This window comes from Sinocyclocheilus grahami, unplaced genomic scaffold (genome assembly GCF_001515645.1).
Source record: "Sinocyclocheilus grahami isolate Dianchi unplaced genomic scaffold, SAMN03320097.WGS_v1.1 scaffold168.1, whole genome shotgun sequence".
NCBI lineage: Eukaryota > Metazoa > Chordata > Actinopteri > Cypriniformes > Cyprinidae > Sinocyclocheilus > Sinocyclocheilus grahami.
In genome coordinates, this window is record NW_015505347.1 from 997,753 (window position 1) to 1,019,601 (window position 21,849).

At 38.5% G+C, this 21,849-nt stretch overlaps 1 protein-coding gene across 9 annotated transcripts in view; it reads right to left on the bottom strand.

The window, feature by feature from the left end:
* Positions 1-4,513: 4,513 nt before the first annotated feature.
* Positions 4,514-21,849, bottom strand: part of tfap2d (transcription factor AP-2 delta (activating enhancer binding protein 2 delta)) — a 28,389-nt gene continuing 11,053 nt past the window's right edge. For 2 of the 9 annotated variants that reach the window (XM_016282965.1, XM_016282969.1), the window contains 7 exons: positions 12,334-12,831; positions 10,215-10,275; positions 7,394-7,559; positions 6,469-6,587; positions 5,750-5,891; positions 5,278-5,391; positions 4,515-4,986 (listed from right to left, as the gene is read on the bottom strand). In XM_016282965.1, the coding sequence (XP_016138451.1) occupies positions 4,770-4,986; positions 5,278-5,391; positions 5,750-5,891; positions 6,469-6,587; positions 7,394-7,559; positions 10,215-10,275; positions 12,334-12,798 (1,284 nt within the window). In that variant the 5' untranslated portion in view covers positions 12,799-12,831 and the 3' untranslated portion in view covers positions 4,515-4,769. Of the gene's footprint in view, positions 4,987-5,277; positions 5,392-5,749; positions 5,892-6,468; positions 6,588-7,393; positions 7,560-10,214; positions 10,276-12,333; positions 12,832-12,978; positions 13,104-13,498; positions 13,612-15,741; positions 15,821-16,022; positions 16,072-16,162; positions 16,190-21,849 lie in introns of those variants that run through there. The other 7 variants (XM_016282967.1, XM_016282963.1, XM_016282968.1 and 4 more) reach the window with 7 other exon arrangements.

A 21,849-nucleotide genomic window follows, 5' to 3' on the forward strand; every position in this document is an offset into this window, starting at 1 on the left:
TCTCTCGCTCTCTCTCTCTCTCTCACCGAAAACGTAAAGCTCATAGAAACATTCCCGATTCCCCTTTACGGTGTTTGTCTGCGTGTGTGCTGTAACGGCGTTGATACAGTGAATGTCTGATGTTAAGTGTGTTGACTTTGAGCTGTATGTAAAGCTGCTGCGGGGGGCTTCGCTGAGACCCCAGCTCCATCATCAACTGCAGATGAAGTGAACGCTTAACAAAAGCGGTCTGCCATTTTACACGACAGAGTCAACGTGTGAGCACGGAATTTAAAGGAAACAGAATAAAAGTATTAAATCAAAACCACATAACGTAAAATAATCAATAGCTTTGCTATATAATTTTAAAAGTCATTCTTGCAAAGTCATTAAATAGCTGGAGAAGGCGATGATAGGTGGAACTGTTTATTCACGAGAGGGTTTTGTTCGCTACAAATCTGTCATTGCTGTAAGCAGACATTACCTCAAAGTCACTTGCAAGAAAACGAAGTCAGACAGTCCACAACCCGAGCGATGCCGTGATGAGAGGCGGTCCAGTGCGCCCCCTGCTGGTCAGTCAAACATACACTTAAACACTAAAAAGAGAACAACAAGCTCGTTTCAGGTTGACTAAAATAGTATAACAAAACGTTGCAGCTTGTTTTCAGACGAGGTCAAACAGTAGGCTACTTAACTTCACGTTACCGTGATACTCACAGTTTCTGACATCCTCAAGAACCGCGGTGCTCAATCCAGCTCCTGCAGAGTTTAGCCGCAGCCCTGCTCTAGTCTAACACACCTGTCTGTACCTGACCCTTCGCTAAGCCCCGCCCCTTGGTTACTGCTGCTGTCTCAGAGAAGCTGTAAAGAAAGTTCCATAGAAACAAACTCTTAAAGGAATTATTAACTGCAAATCAGAACAGAGGCAAACACTTCTCACAGTTAAATAAAATTAAAATGAAAAATCAATTATCACAGTGAACAAACCTTGTTCTTAAGGCGGTACTGAGAACTAAGTTTTATCAGCACTGCAGTGACCTGAATCAAAATGAAAACAAACAAACAAACACGAATTTACCTTAAAGCAAATGAAGGATATTTTTAAAACTTATTTTGAAGATGTATTTGGGAATGAGAGCTGACACATAGTTTAAAACGCAGGTTTATCAATAATTTAGTTACACAAAATTGCGTTTAAAACTGTGCAAAAATACACAAATTGTCCAAAGACTGACATTAGGCAACAGAAAAAGCTTATCTAAAAATCATCCATCCATCCGTCCATCTCTCTGTCTCTCTTTCTCTCTCTATACAGTAATTAATTGTCATTAATAATCAAATAAAATGTAAACATAAAAACGAAGGCAGACAGAATAATTATTAAAGAATTAAATTATTAATAATTTAAATGATTTTATTCCATTTAATGTTATTCATTTCAGTGCTATAAATATTAGTTAAGAAATTCAACACAAGCACATACAATTGAACTTGCAGACAGTTGCAGCCAGAGATCCAGTGTTTCTGTTCATGTAGAGCGTAACAATTCCCCCTTCCTGCACAAGAGGTCACTAGGTCACTAGAAACACACAGTTTACTTGTGATTAAGTATGATTTGTATTGTAAACATTTTGCTACATGTCCTAATATTTTCCAGAATGATTGAAATCAACTAAATGTGTACTGTGGGACATTTTTGTTTGAGACTAACTGAGCTCACTGATCATGACCCAGTTTCATGCCAGTTTCTCAGATCTGTTTCATTGGCCATTAAGATGCTGCCTGACGTATGGAAGAGTGAAAATAATCTGTGATGAATGTTTCAGCAGCCCTGCTGCCACAGAGAAAGTGCCAGAGCCACACAAACACACGCTCACTCTGGGCATGTCTAGAGGCCATGACAGATGTCCAAACAGTTTGAGAGAAAGTAGGCTCATTCTGCACAGACTTTGATTAGAATTCAACATAATCACACATTAAAATTCTCACAGAACACAAAAACACGCGAGCACACAGAGATTCTCACGCATACACACATGCACGCATGCACAAACACATCTCTGGCATTGCAAAAACATGTTTTGCCACATTTTCAATATTAGAATATATATTTAAAAAAAAGACAAAATAATTATTAAATTTTATATTTTATAGGTGTGCACATTTTTTTTACAAAAATTAAAATGTGCATAGTAACAAAAATATGTGAACACTTGTATGCACACTACATTTATTATATAATTTTAACGTGTGTGTGTGTGCATGTGTGTGTGTGAGCTCAACCATTGGCGGCCATTACACAAGCTGGCCACAAGATGGCGCGCGAGTAACGTGATAAATATCCATCGCGTTCAAGTTCATGACTTTCAGAAGACGGAAGTCTTCATCTATGATAAACCAAGTCCAGATGCTTCAGATTCCTTCAGATTGTACGATGACTTGTACAAATAATAATCTTCACAAACACGTTTCCCATTGGACCTTCAAAGTACCCAGTAAAATCTGAGTAGCCTAAACCAAAAAAATTAAAAGAAAAAAAAAATCCGGTGACAACCGGGGAAGTCCTTACATTTAAAAACTATTCATAAAGTAGACATTATTATTATTATTATTATTTTAATGTGAGTAGTTTAGCTAATTATCGTTGTTTAAATGCGATGAAAAATCGATGGTATGGTCAGATAGGGAGCTTGTAGTAATGTAAAGTAAATGTGGACTCATTTTGGTACACTAATTCAAAAGCAATATTAACATCTAGTGTAGCCTATGCGTGTAAGAATATATTTAGACCTTCGTTTTATCTGAATAAAGTTGTTGTGTCTATTATTTATGGTAACCGCTGGGTTGGAACAATCGGACTTGATCGGTTGAGAAATAATTTACTCTGAAAATGGATGTCTGTTTAACGTTACATAGAATAAGTGCCAATTGTTTGGTTGAGAGTAAACTGGCTTCTCTGTATTTTCCTCACGAGGACTTTTCATTTGCATTTTACTTTTTAAACTGGCAATTAATTACTCAAACTAGGTCGAGTCCACCTCGTAGCGTATTCAGTTAAAGCGGAACTTTATGTATTGAACGCCACACATGCATCAGAACTGATAAAACACACTCGTGATCAAAAATGCGCTAATTATGCGTCAAGGCTTTTCCTAAAATGGTGTTATTGGGAGAGCCTATGCAATTAATTACTCAAACTAGGTCGAGTCCACCTCGTAGCGTATTCAGTTAAAGCGGAACTTTATGTATTGAACGCCACACATGCATCAGAACTGATAAAACACACTCGTGATCAATAAATGCGCTAATTATGCGTCAAGGCTTTTCCTAAAATGGTGTTATTGGGAGAGCCTATTCAAGCTACGTTCGTTAACGTTGACTAGTCGCTGATTATTGAAAGTACTGAGATCAGACAGCGTTTTCCTCCCAAAAAATGCGAATATGAATCGCTTTTATCTTGTGCAAAGCTTCGCATCGATCTGTCAGTCGCTTATTGACTTTGTAAAGCCTTCCAGTGCAGCATTGGTCTTTCTGTGCTGTTAATGATCTGTTCTGCTTGGGTGCTTAATTTATTCTACATCAACCATTTTTTCGTGATGTATTCAATAATAGTCCAAACAATCAAGTTTAGCTGCATTGTGATTGTTTTTAGAATGAATAAAATGCAATAATTGTATAAATAAAGCTGCGTCTGTTCTCTTTTCCTTATAATGTTCTCCCAGTAGTTCCTCAGTGTTTTGTGGAATGAGTTCACTGGGTATTTTCATTCTTTGTGAATGAAATAAAAGTGTAAATGAGTGAGGTAAAGCAAATACTTCCCTACAGCATTTACTTACAAATCTATTGAACCTAAACCAGCTACTGAAGGTCTTCAGGCTCATTGAAAAGCTGCTATAGGAAGGGAGGCTGCTATAGATCTCCTGAAGTAGGATGATGAAAAGCCAGAGAGGCAGGTCAGCCAAAGACGTGTCTGGGTAAAAACCGCTTGTTTAACATGTAGGACAGACCCAGGTGAGTGAGATTTTTTGGCTGCAGCAGGTTGTTAGGTTGAAGTACGTGTCTGATTAATCAATAAGGAGTTGTCTGTGTCGAATCCATTTCAAATGCACATAAAGATTCGTATTCAAGAAGAAGCACAAGAATTCAAGTCCAGTAAGGAGAGTTAATATAAGACTTTGAGCAATATGCTTTATTGAACACCAGTAGTTTGCATGTAGGGTTATTTATATGTAGTTCAAAGCCTACAAGAAAAGATTGAATTTATATATTTATATATAATTTTTGTACAAATGCAGTCAAGAGTTTGTGTTTTGGAACAACAGTGGGGAATGTCAGTTTCAGATGGTGTACAAAGTTTAACATGCACAATATACAGTAACTAACAGGGAAAGTTACCTGTAATAATTTACAGTCTCAAACTGACCTCAAATTAGGTCTTGCCAAAAATGGAATGTGAGTCTTTTAATAAAAGATAATGCATTTTTTAAATCATTATTTGAACTAATTACATACAGACAAACTTTAAGCAAAATAACTTCTTTGATAACTTAGAAAACAATGAAAATGGTTCGCGTTCGTCGGGCAGTGAGAATGCCATGACTGGTTGGTACATACAGACAGACTCTGGTACAGGGAAAGCTGAGGTCATAGGAAGTTATGCCAGTTATATAAATAAAACGCATATGGAATAAAAACCCTGTAACCCCGCCCCCAGTAGCCACGCCCTGAACGAGGCCCGCCCATCAGGGCTCGGATCAGGAAGTGGGAAAGCGGCCACTCCTGTGTCAGAGTCATTCCGTTTTCTCGATTTTACCGTCTTTCATCTGTGGCTCGGTGGTTTTGCGCAGTGTTTTGTCCGAGTTGGAGTTGATCTGGTTGGTGTCCGGTGTTCCCGTGTTCTTATTGGCTGAGTGTTTCTCCAGGTAATTAAGCATTTCGCTGAGAATCGTTTGAAAGGTGCTAAGAGCCGCGCAAATCGCCGGCGTACCGAATCCATGCGTGATCAGACTAAAAAAAGATAATAAAAATGGTGATTAATAACAATACTTGCATTAGCATATTCCCCTTAAAAATATCTTGTATGTGCAAGACTTCCAGTAATTTTAGCTGTACAAAAACAACATACTGCAAACTTATATTATTTTAGTTTATAATTGTAATCATAAATGCAAATAGGTTTACAATTTAATGCACTTTTGTTACCTGTATCAGCTCATGAATCTAAAGTCTTATGGTTATTTTTTGCATAAGGTGCATGGATGTTTGCTCTATTTTTGCATGCAGGTTTCGGCTTTATACCTGAAGTGTGTTAGATGTCTCTGAATGTCCAAGTCCAGAATAGGTGTTGGTCTAGAGGAACCGAGTGGAGATCGATCCTGACTTAACAAATCCTGAAATTCCTTACAGATCTGCCTGCAGACACACACAGCCATTCGAACAGTTACAAGGACGCATTTTCAAAATGCAAACCAAAGCAGAGTTCCTCATAATTAATGCATAGAGCAGATTTAATGAGATCTTAGTTTTCATACGTTACACTCATGCAAACACGTATGCTTTCCTCCAATCCTCAATAATAAAACCTCATTCTCTAAGGTGCATCTGATTTTGAAGACGAGTTCTTATGAAGACAGACTGCACTAGATCATTCAAATTTGGTGCATATGAAGGTCTCATTTAGAAATGTATTATTTCAAGTTCAAATGTCTATCCAATTAAGTGGTATGCATAAACACATTTGGCTAAAAGTAGTAAAGAACTGCCGTCTTACTTGGTGGCCAGCACCATTTTCTTGCGCGCGTTCTGTTCCTTTGGTTCTGTGTGCTGGCGGGCGAGATGCTCCCCGACCGCTTTGGTGGGAAACTCTGTCTCACAGGTGTAACCAAAGTCCCGAGCCAGATGTAGCGCTTCCCCTACACACACACACAGATGAAGAAGATGAGGGATGAATGGAGCAGGGAAATCAGTTCAATCTCTAACTGCTGCCTAAAAAATTGCATAGATGTTGCATCAATCTGTCTCACACCATTCTAATTCTTAAACTCTTCCCTTGAGTAATAGAGATTTTGTCTGTAGACTAAAAATATTTCAGACTTTTTCTTTTATGCCAGAATAGATTTGTTTCAATCTTAATAAGAGCTCATCCACAACAAATATATAGAAACTAAACCAGATGCATCAATATCACGCTTACAACCTGTTGAATTGCAAAAATGCACTCAACAGGTCCTAGATATTAAATAAAATAGAACGAAAATATAAACAAGTTGCTCACATTTTGCATCATATTTTATATCTGCTTCCTTTAAACAACTTCAACAAACCAAATTCATTAAATGAGTCATTGTCCAAACATCAAGTATCAAATCAAATCAAATCAAGACAGTATTCAATGTCAGAAACAAAAGCATGCATATGAAAACAACCATGAACTTGATAAACAAGATATGGCATTATTAAAAAAAAAAAAAAGCACAAATGACTCCATACCTTCCACTAAAGAGGTCAACAGCGTGACGTTTGCTGCTTTCCTGCGGCCTGCTGGGAGATTGAGTCCCAACCTGTCCAGTTTCTCCCTGAGGCACCGACCGCCGTTCTTTGACTTGGCCCTGACCCACACAGATGGAGAAAGTCCATCAGCAACATGCTTACATGCAACTGACATGTCACATTTCATATCCACTGTAGAGCATTTGCTGCTGTCTTTTTTTTTTCTTTTTTCAAAATGCTTTTAAATTATTGAACCTAAACTAACTAAAATGAGTCCTGACATTTTTTTTCAACGGTGCAATTTTAAAAATATTTAGGACTAAGCATCACAATGCTTATTTTGCCCATGCATCGGCTTCATTCAGACTATAATGTGTATAAAGACCAATATTCCATTTTTCCTTACAGACTCAATTTCTGAATGTTTTTCTGTCGATTCTTTTGTTTCTGCAGGCATTAATGAACCTGAGCTTTACCAGCATGTGTTGTCCTGTGTTTAAAATGAGTGTGTGTGTCTCTCCTCTCTTCTCGTCACTGGCCTCATTTCTGCTCTCCAGTCTGTGTCCCTCATCAATAATGGAACCTCAGCTTCACTGTTCTCATTCCCTCTCCATCTCTCTCTCACACATCCACATTCTCTTCTTTATCTCTGGATTAAGTGTCCAGGACTCCATGTCCCATCTCTTTTTCCTCTTTCTGTCTTGCGTTTTGTTTTGCCAATTAACTAAATTTAAAAAAAGGAATTTCCTTCATTCTCATTACGCGTATTTCAATGCCTTGAGAAAATATTTTGGATTACTAATTGTAAAACTGTGCTTCTCTTAGACATGGTTTCCTAAAGCCTTAGTTGGTTCAGAATTGGATGCTTCCTTTCAAAATTTCAAACGTGTGCATGAGTTTCATGTGTCTAAAGTTCATCTCTTACCTTCTTAAAATCCCACCGAGTAGTGAAGCATTGAGACACTCTGGAGGAGACAGGCGGCGTTTGACTTCAGCGATGGTGACTTTGTACTTTGAGGTAGAGCTGAGCAGAGAAAGTCTTCCTGGTACAGAGCAGAACAGGTCTGTAGGGTTCACTACACACGTGCCACCTGCATGTGCACAACAACAAACCACAACACGTCAACCCTTCGGAAATGACCGGCGACGGTGTTTGCATGTTCTGTTGGGGGCCGCAAATGAGAAAATCATCCATATGCAAGCTTTGGTAACTGAATAAAACTGCAAAGAAATCAATTTAATATGATGCATAATCATTCATAATGCTTTTTTATTTTGCAACCATTTCTAAAACCATGCACTGAAGCTGTGCAGTTGCATATGAGTGGCCGATGACAGATAACGTGTCCATGACATACAGACAAGCTTATGTATTGTAGGTATTTTTGCTTTCTATACTTCATTTCAATAGATCATGTGGTGTGACAAACGAGTGCAAATATTCCATGTAGTTAAATACGAACAAGCATGCATACAACTTATTAAAAATGCCACTAAAATTAAAATGATTGTAAGTAGCTATTTCATGACAACCACTTGTGTGAATAATTCTGTTTTGTAGGCTACATTAGTTTTTTGCACATCTAATTGCATATGAAATAGTACCCATTTATTTATTAAGCACTGTATATGTCAGATCCATACCACACCTAGATCCATGTTGTAAAGATCACAAGTTCAGCTCCAGCTGCAATCAATGGCTCAGCTACCTTATTTAGCCACGTGTGTGTATTTGTGTTTGAGTGTGCCAAGGTGTGTGTTCCTGAAGGGGTTTTCTGGCTAGCCGGCCTCTAACCTGCTCCTCATCAGTCACCCTAAAGAGCTCTGACAAACCCAAGATCTCTGCTAGCATGCAAGTTCACTTCACATTAATTCCACCCAAAATGTTTTGATTCAAAGTAGTTTGTATTTTATGTTGCCAAGGGCAATTGAAAAAGAGCTATTGCCGGTAGTCTGGTCGCGCGCGCCGGGCCCAGAGGCGATAGCGGGTATTTAAGCGCGAGGGAGAGTAGCCCGAGGCAGCGCGCGAGCGATCACAAAGCGAATCAAGCGCTTTTTGCAAGTTTGCCACGAAAATTAAAGAAAAAAAGACATAGGCCAAATGTCATTCTGTTTCCATTTCAACTGTAGCGGTGGTGTGTGTTTGCGGCGCGCGCCTCACGCCCATCACCCAAAACACACACATAGGCGAGAGAACGGTGCGGTGCGCGCGCGTGTAAAGGCGGGGTGAAGCGCGATCAAATTCCTGAAAGCGAAGAGGGATGGATAATCATGATTAAAACACAGACGACTTTTCTAAGTAGGATCCTCGTTTCTTGACTGATTTCTTTTGAAAAACGCTATCTGAATATTCAACGAAGCCAAAGCTGCAGTCAGTGTGAACAACATTAATATGATCTCCACTGAATTTGGATCCGCGCGGCATTAACATATCAAAGCGTGCGCCTGAGGCGCGAGAAGCTATCGATACCGGAGCGCGAGGTAAAGCAATGATTATTGGTTGTGATGGTTGGAGCGGCGGAGCTCTCGGCTAAATCCTGCACACCATTAACTGGAAGTGATGGCGAGCCCAACACCTAGACAGAGTTTATTAAAAATTAAGCGCCCGAGACACCGCTCGCTTTATGGCAAACTCCACACGTGTGTCGATCCGCTGCAGCTTTGAAGAGTCAGACAAAGATGCGACTGATATTAAGAAAATATTAAGAAACGCGGAACGCGATTCATCCGCACAAGCCTCGCGGTTTTACAAAATACCGCGGCAGGCAGACAGAGAATACTGACATTCTTCTGAGATGATCTTGAACGGCTCTCAGTGGAGAATGACCTTGAGAAATGTATGTTTTATCGGGGTTTGAACTTCTCAAAAAGATATAGTTCCTTAATTATGCAGCCTGAATTGCGACGTCAGATAATAAGCATGCTTTGAGACAAAAGATAACGTTCATTTCAATACAAGTAATACACATTTTCAAAGCAATACGAACGTCTAGGACAACATAAACACCAATAGTAATACTAATAATAATTTTGAACATCCAAGATTTGCCTTTTCAGATATAATACGTTAAAATGAATTTGCACCTTTTTACTTGAGGACAAAAAATGGTTGCATCAAATAGCCTATGTAAATATGCATTTAATTAAGCTAAATTCATAGATTTTTTTCCTGACGATACTGAAATGTTTATTATTTCTTTGTTGCATTATTTTTTATTTATTTTTCTTTCAACAACAGTAATAATTTAACAGTCTAACAATGAAAGCAGTAGGCCTGTTGATTGACATTCACATTAATGCAATTCCTTATGAAAGGAAAGACAACATTTTATAATATTACAAATAAATTATTTTCCTATCATTTTTATTAAAATATTACTATTAGTTTTCGGTATTAAAACAATATTTTTGGATTCATAAATGAATAAAACCAACGCTGATTTTTAGTAGCCTATCTTTAAATGAAAAAGGCTAAAATGCTTATGCTAAAATATTAAAACCTTGTGCTTGTCACGGGAAAGCAGTACGTAGGCTATTAAATATACAAAAAAAAAATGTAAACGATGATACATTTTTTCGTATTTACTTTAATTATATTCTCATGTGATTATACAATAAGAATTCAAATCATAGTTAACAGTCAAGACTGGCGTTAGTGAAAATATAATTAGAAATAAAAAAATAAAAATAAAAACAGTTTATAAAATAAATTAAATGAGTGTGTGCTTCTCTTGTTGTGACCTTACCTCTCCGAATCACTCCACCTTGTCCATTTAACACGAGTCCGCATTGCGCGTCTACAGATCCCTAGACACACATATATGAACTTCATTATCAATAATAAACTAATCTTATACATGGTGATGATCAGTGTTTAGGTTTTGACGAGGCATGTGACATATTAAACAGACCACGTGGTTACAGGTAGTTAAGTTGCAGTAGCAATGGAACCGGTTACATTATGATGTCAAACCAACAGATTATTTTGCTTTCTCTTATCAGTGATGTCATCAGGCAAAGGAACACTGGATGGCATCAAAAGAAAAGAGTTAATCCGTCTCACGAGCCACGACCAGTCTGGAGGCCAAGTCAGAGACACAGTCTCAAAAAATAAATAAAGCACACATATTCACCCACACACGCTCACATCCATACTGGCGTGCTCTTATAACCCTTTAACAAACTCATGCTCTATTTTTTCTTTTCCCCGCAGTTAAAGTGATTATAGAATCAATATACAAACCCGTCGGATCAGGCATAAATTACTCGTGTGCGTGTTAAAGGTGCGGCAGCTTCTATTGTTCCGCGTGCCAAATCTGTTTAGCGGCTCAAAGATGCGCTTGTGCGCACGAGACTGACCGCATCTGTTCCGCGGCCTTCACCGAGCGCACGGTTTCATTCAGCACCAAAGAAAGGTCCAAAACCTTTTCACGGGACGTATGTGTTGCTTTCTATGTTTTTGTGTCCGTTCTCCTGTGGGCCTTTTTGTGTGCGTGTTTGCGTGTGCAGAATGTTCCTGAACACGCGACAGCAATAATAATCGAGTCTTCACGACTTTTTTGTAGAAAACACGTCTAAACTTTATACTATTGTGCTACTTTTTCAGTTTGTGTGAAGCTATTATTCAAAAGTATACCATATGATAAAAATCATGTGATAAAATAATATAGGCTACTACAAAATGACATCTCTGCTAAAATAGCTTAAAACGGTTTACGAATGTTTTCTGACAAATGATGCTATTGCAAAATAAAATGTTAAAAATAGAAAACGTAGGTGATGTTATTTTTTCAGGCTATTATTTAAACAGGCCCTATAAAACATGACGGGCAAATCAAAAATGAATTATTCAACAATTATCTATTTTTTATTATTAGTCAAAGCAATACAAATGTTTACATTTACTACACTTTTTATATTAGTTAGCCTACTGGTACCGTATTTTACTATTATCGAATCTTTATAAGAAACAATTTCTATTAATTCTATAAATTAGATTACGTCGATGTTATCATTTAAATACTCTATTAGAATTTGATTTGAGTAAAACAAATAAATAAAAAATTTAATCTGCAAGCTAAAATATGTTCTCTCAAAAGCAATATATTTAATCTGTTCAATTTCACTGAAGTATTAAAAAGGATTGTATAATTATTTTGATTTTAACATATTGTTGACTCACCGGTTAAACTTGAGCTGTTTCAGATGTCTGTGCATAAATAACCAGTTGATTGACATTAAGTCCTAAATTGGATAAACTACGGTGCTCTACTGCGGAGGATTTGCCTTTTGTTCGCACTTTTTCAAGCCCTTAATCCGCCTTTTAACGGAGGAAAAAGAAACGGCGGCTTTACAGCAGCGAGGCCCGACATATGCGCAGCCGAATTCAGACTTCTCAATATTCACTATATTAAATATGTAAAATCCACCAGCTAAATCAACTGAAAACATGGTGCCTCCAAACGTTTCGAAATATAGGTTTAAAAAGTCAAATTTCACATGTTAGGAAATAACGCATTTCTGCAAATCAGACGATTTTTTTATTTATTTGACGATTCTAATTAGCTATTTCGAAATACTAATGCATTGTTCGTTATTAGGCTACATTAATTTGTTTTGAGAAAACGAAAAGGCCGAAAAGAAGCGATCGCTCGGCTTCGATTTTTCTCTTTCAGACTCTCCTGACGTCTAAGGTTTTTTGGTCGAAGCCCTCGGGCGATCATTTCTTCTGTTCGGGCAGTGAAAGTGACTATACAACATCCCTGAAGACGTCAACCTCTCTGCAGCCTGCGTGCGTGTGAGACGGTGGTGGCACGTTGAGTGTGTGTATTTTGTGCTTGAACGGTAGAAATGCCGGTGAGGTACCTGTAGGTCATCGGCCCCCGATGGCGGCAGCCCCAGACCCGCCCCGGGCAGCAGTCTTTGCTCGGGGTGCATGCCGTACTGAGAGCCGTGGCTCATGATTGACAGGTCATGCCTGCGGTACGCGTCCAGACAGCCCAGTTCCCGCCGCTGCTCGTCCAGACACGAGGACTTGAGCGCCCGGGCGTTGTGAAGGTTGATGAAGTCCGTCGGTTCGCCGTGATGGAGCTGCTGGTAATACTGCTGCGAGTGATGGAGAGAGTTTAATGAGTACGCGTCCGGGTTCACGGACGGGTGGCTGTGCTGGAACTCGTAGTGGAAGGACTGGTGGTGTAAGGGCGTGTACTGGTGGTTCGTGGGAAAATACGGGGAGGCAAATTCGGTTCCGGTAGCTGGGTATGTAAGCGGAGACGATGAAGAGTAAGCGACAGACGAGTTGGCCACAGATTCCAAGCACCCGAGTTGCATCAAACGGTAGCTGTTTGATCCGTCGTGACGTATCTGTGCGGGGAAAAAAGAGAAAAATGTGAGGGATGCCATTTACACGCGCTCGCAGCGATCCGCGCGCATTTCTCACGCGGCGGAAACTCAAACCTTCCCCAAACACACAAACACACACAGCAGCTCAAAGTGTCTTTAGAAAAGTACCTGACGGCGATGTCATCTCTCCGTGCCTGGGAGGGAGTGCGTGAAACACACTGCAAACTGCTCCACGAGCTCACAGCGTTTTTTCCCTCCCTCACTTGTCTATCATTTGCCGCGGAGTGTGTTATTTGACTATATTATTATTACTACATCGTGCAAACTCTATTAAAAGCCGTTTTGTGCCAGCAGTCTACGCCCGTTTCACCGCAGGTCAGCGCAAGACACGAGAGTCTGCACAACTAATAATTATTATGACATATATAAAACGGTTCCAATCACGGCAGAGACTTTTACATGAACTAGAGAGCCATATTCGCCACCAAAAAAAAAACTAATAGTAAAAGCCATTTTCACTAGAAACTAACACATGGTATTTCTCCTCGCCTCGCAGCAAACTCCCCTCAGAAGTCTTCACTTCCATTCTGCTGTGCTAAGTGATCGCAATTTCCCTCCATGCCACGCTACGCTAAATGAAATGAAATTAAACGATTTCTGTGAGGTGATAAGAAATGAATTTAAATACCTCCGCATCGTGCACCAGTCCCGGAAATGTGGCTGACATTGTCGCGATCCAATAACCCGATTTCCTCGCGCTGTTGGACGAATGAAAGAAAAAAAAATCCCCAAAATAGCGCGTGAAAATGAAATCGCGCAGTCGGTAAAAGCGGCTGAAATGCCTCCCCTCTGCACAAAGCGCTCCCTGGCTCGGATTTTGTACTTGCTGGGTATTTCTCCGGCTGATGTCGTAGGTCCCTTGGTAATATAGAAGTTTTGAAAATTAAGCATCAGCATTGAGGAAAGGGAGGACAATAGAGAGAGCAGCCTCATCCCTGGAGACACGGAATAAATATTGTATCTTCGCCTAATAAGGAACCAAGTGCGCTTTCAACATTTTTGATGATTTTTGTGGACATTTCTTTAAGGTCGTTTGTGCTTTCTTTAGCAGGGCCAGTTTTATTTGTCTCTGTTTTCCTCGCGGCTTTACCATTTACCTGCCTTTTGGAGTTTTTCAGCAACACGTAAGTTTAACTCGGTGTATTGTGTCACTGTAATTTGGATTGCACGATTAAACGTTTTGTTTTGTTATTTAACTGCTTCACAGTGTGGTCTTAAATCTGTTTTTATCAAATATTTTTATTTCAGTTTAACTGAAGGAGAGACACTTGCATGGAAGCAAAATTAATTGCAGATATGGAAGAACGAATATTTCCCTTTTACGTTTTCTTATTTATCATCACAATGCATTTTTTAAATAATTATAATCGAACAATTCGTTTGGAAATAGTGTTGCACAACAGCAGAAGAATATTAAATCTACGAATTATTTAAAGACTGTTTTAATACCATGGAATGCAAATAGCCTATTTATACCACTTTATCGTCCGCTGTATACAATAATTCGACCACATTATTATTTAATTCATTTAGTGGCCTATTTTAGATAGCTACTTTAATATAGGCCTAGTAGGGAGTTTAGTAATGGCTTTTGACCAAATCGGTGCTGCACGGTCAATCTGGATTCAGTTGAATTCTCTTGCTGCCAATCCAATCAACATGTATTGTTTCTGTTCTGTTCACCGCTAACCGAACTGGGACAGTGACCCACGCTGGAAGTGCTTTGTGCACGTTTAGGATGATGAGTGGGGCGCGCGTGGGGGGTCATCGCTCAAATCAGCCTGTCGGTCAAATTTACGCTTTAAGAGCCACACAGGTGCATGAAAAGACTAGGACACCCGTTTTACCAATAGCATGTTAAAAAAATCCAAAATATGAATAGCTATATATATATATTGTTACTAGGAAAATAAAACCTATAATGACGTTTAACACTGTATCAGTAAGACTTTCTGCTCATGTGCAAATGTGTGTGTTTAAGTCAGCCCCAGTCAGTCTCCTCCCTCCCCAGCAGCAAAATACCCGAGTCTTTAGGTTGTGTCTATGAGAGCGTTGGCAGTTTTTAAGTGTTTAAAAAGCTGATGCTCCTTTTATTTAACCCAAATTACCGCCATTACCTCGGGCTTGCGCCCTCGTGCATGAGAAGCGCGGACGGAGACGCCTCGAGCGCCCGGTGTCTCGCGCAAAGGGAGGATCCTCTCACAAACATACACGTATACTACTGACGTATTCCGCTTCATAAATGTTTTACCCGCAAAACAACGTGAGAGAAGGGAAGCCTCAATTTATCTTCCATTAATGGGCGAGCTAAAACGACTGATGTTATTTTAACTAGACATTATTGAGCAGGCCTACATCATTGGCTCTTTCCCTCTCTGTTTCTCTGGCAAACAAAACAGAAAGGAAAGGAACGGAAATATATGAACCTTGAAGACCCAACACCAGGATGAATTCAGATCAACATAGCACAATGTAGGCTAAACTACTAAAATCTTAGCGAATAGAGCCAACAAATGGTTCGTAAACTCAACGCTGAATAACAAAAACATGATAGTCGAATAAAATGAGTTGGTTGTTGTGGCGTAAATGCACGTTTTAAAGGTCTCGAGGTGACTGTGGAAATGAATCGCCCAGCAGGAGGCTCTTATGAAATAACACGGTCTGGTTTCAGATATATATCTAAGGCCTCCAGGCAGACTGTAAATTACACGATGTGAGCGCGAGAGAACCCGTCCTCTCACGTGAGGGATTAGAAGCTTTCGCTTGTGTAGTCTGCGAGAGCTCGCGGGATTGAGCGAAGCACCAGTTGCACGGTACACGGTTTTAATAGGGCTTAACGCGCAAAGCAGCGGATGCACATGCACGATATACCGGTCAGGGCTCGAGTCCATCTGTTCGGTCTGGATGCTACTCGAGATGGTTCCACCACGTAAATCCGCCACCAATCCATGGAAAATTAGAAATAAAAATTGTGTTTGGCGTATTTAATGAAGTGCACTAAATTAATTTTCTCTGTTGGGAAAATGTTTGGTTATTTTCATTAGATGTTTAACAGGGTAAATAGATACATATAACATAAAAAAAACTTCACACAATTTAGGCCTATGCCATGAAAAGTTAGCTGTAAAAAGACAATATGATTAGATATTTACCTAAAAAAATCCACGATGTCCGTCTTGACTGTACGGTCCTTTTCGTTACCTTCCAAAAAACAATCAATAAATGTTCGGTGAAAGACTCCAATCACAGAAACTGTTGATCAAAAACGTACGAGAGCATTTAAACTACTTACACTCAACAGTTTCTCTCCCTTCTCCTAGATCCAACCCTAGATCTGTCAAAAAAATCAGCCAAATGTAGTTTCTTGACAAATGACAAACTGCAAATTCATTTCGCTCAGTAAACAAACACCACTGACCACCAGTGTATTATTTTTCCTTGAATGAACTAAGCTGAATCTTAAAAATTTATTTAAATCTATACACGTGCCAGATGCGCGTAAAATGAGCGTTAATTAAAAGAACAATCTACCAAAATAACTGTAGAGCGCGGACACACACATGCGCGCACACACACAAACCAAAACTCACAAAACCGCAATGAAGGCCTCAAAATTGTTTTCACAGGCTAATATAAAATGTATAAAAAAATTTAATAATGACAATAATTCACATAGCTAATGTATATAAAGTTCGTTAAAAATGGGCCTACTAATATTCAGTTAGGCTACAGAAAAGACCTCAGCCAAATGTAGTTTCTTGACAAATGACAAACTGCAAATTCATTTCGCCCAGTAAACAAACACCACTGACCACCAGTGTATTGTTTTTCCTTGAATGAACTAAGCTGAATCTTAAAAATTTATTTAAATCTATACACGTGCCAGATGCGCGTAAAATGAGCGTTAATTAAAAGAACAATCTACCAAAATAACTGTAGAGCGCGGACACACACATGCGCACACACACACAAACCAAAACTCACAAAACCGCAATGAAGGCCTCAAAATTGTTTTCACAGGCTAATATAAAATGTATAAAAAAATTTAATAATGACAATAATTCACATAGCTAATGTGTATAAAGTTCGTTAAAAATGGGCCTACTAATATTCAGTTAGGCTACAGAAAAGACCTGCCTAGAAGCATTATTTTTAATCGAACTTGGAATTTCTGACAAATTAAAGGAATAAATTCTACATACAGCATCTGATCGATGACACAGTCTGTCATCGATCAGATGCTGTATGTAAGATGCTGTATGTAGAATTTATTCCTTTAATTTGTCAGAAATTCCAAATTCGATTAAAAATCATTTCCGTTTCATTTCCGAGTCAAAGGTCCGTTACAAATGCAGCGTCACGGTCCGGTGAACTCACCAAACTTCTGGATGCTATGCTCAGTCGGTTTTATAGCAATGTAAAGCTTCAACATCATTCCAACACTGTAGGCTATATAACCACAATAGTGCTCAGATAATTCTTAACACACACACAAACCAAAACTCACAAAACCGCAATGAAGGCCTCAAAATTGTTTTCACAGGCTAATATAAAATGTATAAAAAAATTTAATAATGACAATAATTCACATAGCTAATGTGTATAAAGTTCGTTAAAAATGGGCCTACTAATATTCAGTTAGGCTACAGAAAAGACCTGCCTAGAAGCATTATTTTTAATCGAACTTGGAATTTCTGACAAATTAAAGGAATAAATTCTACATACAGCATCTGATCAATGACACAGTCTGTCATCGATCAGATGCTGTATGTAAGATGCGGTATGTAGAATTTATTCCTTTAATTTGTCAGAAATTCCAAATTCGATTAAAAATCATTTCCGTTTCATTTCCGAGTCAAAGGTCCGTTACAAATGGAGCGTTACGGTCCGGTGAACTCACCAAACTTCTGGATGCTATGCTCAGTCGGTTTTATAGCAATGTAAAGCTTCAACATCATTCCAACACTGTAGGCTATATAACCACAATAGTGCTCAGATAATTCTTAATTTAAAAGCACTTCATGTGCTAAAATGGGATTAATCTCAAAAATGGAAGAAAAAAATCCCATAACTTGTAGAGGGCAGTTTGTGGAGTTCACCATCAAAAGTCATATTATAAACTAAATTTTGGGCATGGAAATGGATCAATACTCCATTATGTTCACCAGAGCTACACAGTGAGGAAAACCCTTCTTTGATGTTCGGTGGGCTTTTCAGTGACTGAACATGTAGTTTGATTTTTAATCCAGACCAGTTTAATCCAATTTCACCTAATCTAGATTATCTGTCATTACTAGCCTACTCATCCTTCTTAGCAGAGGTTATTCAACAAGATGACAAAAACGATCAGTTAAACAGTTGTTGTTTATAGTTGGATAGCTAAATTTATAATCCATCCTACAGTTATCAATGGAGTTACTTTGTTTCCCATGTCTTGACTGACAGCTCTCATGTTGCCATGTTGAGAGAAATCGGGAGTAAATGCACAGGCCTTGTGCGTGCTGTGTGAACATGCTATTGCTGTAGTTCTAGACTAAATATGAACATGTATTTAGGCTCATATCACGTGCACAAAAACAGATTCAGTATTCCTCAAAATGAATAAAAACAGTCAAAGGCAAACTCAGAATATTATACAAACCTGCAATAACTAAATATGTTAAATAAGCCAAATATAATTTATGTATTAATCTCATTTTATTAACCAATGTCTTTGTCACTGACCTTCGATTTAATTCAACCATACTACGCAAAAATGACACATTTGGGCTTCATTTTTGTTATTGCTGAATAGTGTTGAACTTTCTTCTCCTGCATCATATTCTTCATGCAATTTGTTTGAGTTGCACCCTCTACTGTATAGACATTAATTAAAATTTCCTTCAGCCTGAGGCATATTCTCATTTCATTTTTGTTGTGAAAAGGGCTTTTACATTTGTAAAATAATTTTTTTAATATTAAAAACAAACAAGCAAGCCCTGCCCAAATTTAAAAAGTAACTCAAAGGTAACGTAACACATTACTTTCCATAAAAAGTAATTAATGTAATTAAAGGGAGTAAAACAATATTGTAATGCATTACTTTTAAAAGTAAATTTCCCCAACACTGTTCACTACTAATCATGATAGTACAGCCAAACTGCTCAGTATGACCATTAACATAGACAAACTCCTTAAGGTTAAAGATCTCCTCTCTACTACATTCTACGTGTTTAGCTTCTATTGGTCTCGAACCCGCTGAAATCGGATTCAATGGCAACACCATTTTCATTGCGATCCAATTAGAACAGATACTATTCATGTGGTGTTGCACATTTATATGTCAATGAAGTTTTATTTGAGTAAATAGCATGCTATTTTAAATAAATAAGTAAACTTGGTGACTACTGCAGCCTGCCCTCTCGAGCACACATTATTTAGTGCAAATCAGTCAGTATTCATTCACAAAACAGTGTGAATTTATAAAAACATGTTGCAACGCAACAAAATGTTGGTTCTTTGAATGCATGTAAATGCACAGTGTGTCTGCTGGGTGTGTGTGTGTGTGTGAGTGTCAGAGACCCTGAGGCCTGTACCAGAGGGCGGGATTAGCTGTTACGTTCATTCAGCACAAAATGGATTCCCATATCAGATAGAGCAGGGCAAGAGGTGTATCTCTTTCTCTCTTCCTCACACACAAACAATCTCCTTCTCACTCACACACTCGCTCTCTCTCCCACTCTCTTATACATCCCGACTTCTGCTCTTTGATCGTGTAATTCCTTTGTAATCTGTTAAACGAGGTCGTTTTGTTTATGGATATGAGCTTAATCAGCAGGCAAAACAGGAGAAAATCACTTATACGACTGCACAAAAATACTCAGAGAAGGAGACAGGCTCGGAAATTGTAAATATTGGTAACTATGGCATCTTCTAAGCAAGAAAACTCTAAGCAGAGAGAGTCATGGTCAAAGGCTCTAACAAAAGTTTTCCTCAAGATGATTTGGGTTTTGAACAATCCCCCGAAGTTTATTTGCCGAGCAACAATCACTTGAAACATTTGCAAAATCCTTCCTGAAACACGTGGACACACGGTCAGGAATGGAAAGAAAGAAAGAAAGAAAGATGTAACGAAAAGGCAGATAAACCGACTGACGGCCAAGGAACGTTGTGAACATAAGTAGTTCTGACGAAAGAGAGAAAAGAAAAAGCAGAGAGGAAAGAGAAGTGATGCTATTGACTTCCTGGAGCTGAAGTAAATGAGGTTCAGCAGCAGTTCTGAGAAACGCCGGCTTCAATAAAACCTTCACTGGAAAAAAACGCAGCTGCCCGGAGAGGATGGAAAGTTTAAGCCACAGTAGCATCAGCTCACTAATGGTCCAGCGCGGAAATTACACATTTACTTCATTTTACAGCTATTCATTCATCCAAAACAAGCAAAAGCGATTAATCCAAGGAAGAAATAGTAATGTTTAACTTCAAATGTGGCGCTTAACCTCATTAAGTAAGAAGACTGGATGTGTTTTCAAACTTACATGTTCTACAAATATTTAAAATGATAGTTTAAATCAAAATAAATTCCACATATCCCGACAAATGTTCTATAAAACTCAGAAGACAACAAACTAATGCAGGAAAACATCTCAGATACAAAAATATCACTAAGCCCCACCCACCCGTTTGATTGACTGACTAAGAGTTCGTCCAATCAGAGTGTCCGTTTTATCGGCATGAGGAGCACTGAACAGCTGGAGCAACAGCACCAGGGAAGACGTGCTCAGAAATTAATCACGCTTTTGATCTATCAGTCATAATGAGAACAACCCTCGTTTCAAAACACACACTCCGAGCTGCGCACATACTCAAAAATACACCAAATACACTACCTGCACTCCCCAAAAACACACACACTGAGAACCTGTTCAAAGGAAAGCAAAAAAATAAACAAAGGAGAGAAGGCAACCCCTCCTCTCCTCCGGGAATTTTACTATTCTGCACTTCTCTGCTTCTCTCATCCCTCTCTTCCCACAATCCTTTGTGCTCGGAATAAAGCTGCTGATTATGAAGCCCAGAGCACTGAGACTCTGCTCACCTGTCAATCAAATGGTAACCTACACACACACAAGCACACACTCAATGTCAGATACTCTGTAATACACCCCGTCTCGTATAGACATTATGACATTAACACCGTTTCCTCAACACACACGATATCAGATGGCTGAAAAGGCTTTAAATGACAATGTCTATCTTCAAATGTATTATTATTGTTTTTTGCTGTTCTCATTACTGCCACAAGAAATGAACCAACATGCCCTTGGTTTAGTTTTACAGCTAACTCTGATTTTACTTTTTGGGTTTTACTTTATATTATGGTGTCCATGCTAATGCAATAAACTACAATGTATCATTACAAGCAGACTAATTAAAGGAACTCTGTAATTAAGCATGTGAATGTGTCTTTGTAATCTGCTGAATTGCAATTTATACATTTAAAATAACATCATCTAATTGCATGATTCTAAATGGTCTGATTAGTATTATAGATAGTACTGTATACTATGTAAATGCATTGTAACCAACTCATTTATGAGGAAAATGTCTGAACTCATTTATTGAGGGTTTAAAAGCAGAAATGTGATCTAATAATTTCATAAATGCACTTACATTATTATTATTATTATTTGTTAAAATGTGTGCATTATTTAAGGTGTTTTACAGTTGTTTTAGGGTTTATGGTGTTGTCCTGAGATAGAGTTGTAAAGTTCTCGAAACTCAAAATAGTAAAGGTTAGGAAGTGATTTATTTGCTACTAAAATCATAATAACACTCAAATATTGTTTACATCTTGTGGCTTTAGTATTGAAACAGTGAGTATGTCAGCGTTTATGGAGAGCCAATCTTTTCCCTTTCCATTGTAAGAGCCTATCTTTAAGCTTTTTTTAATAGAAAATGAGAGACAAGTAGCCAGCATAATTAGAGAAATGCTTTTGTTGTAGA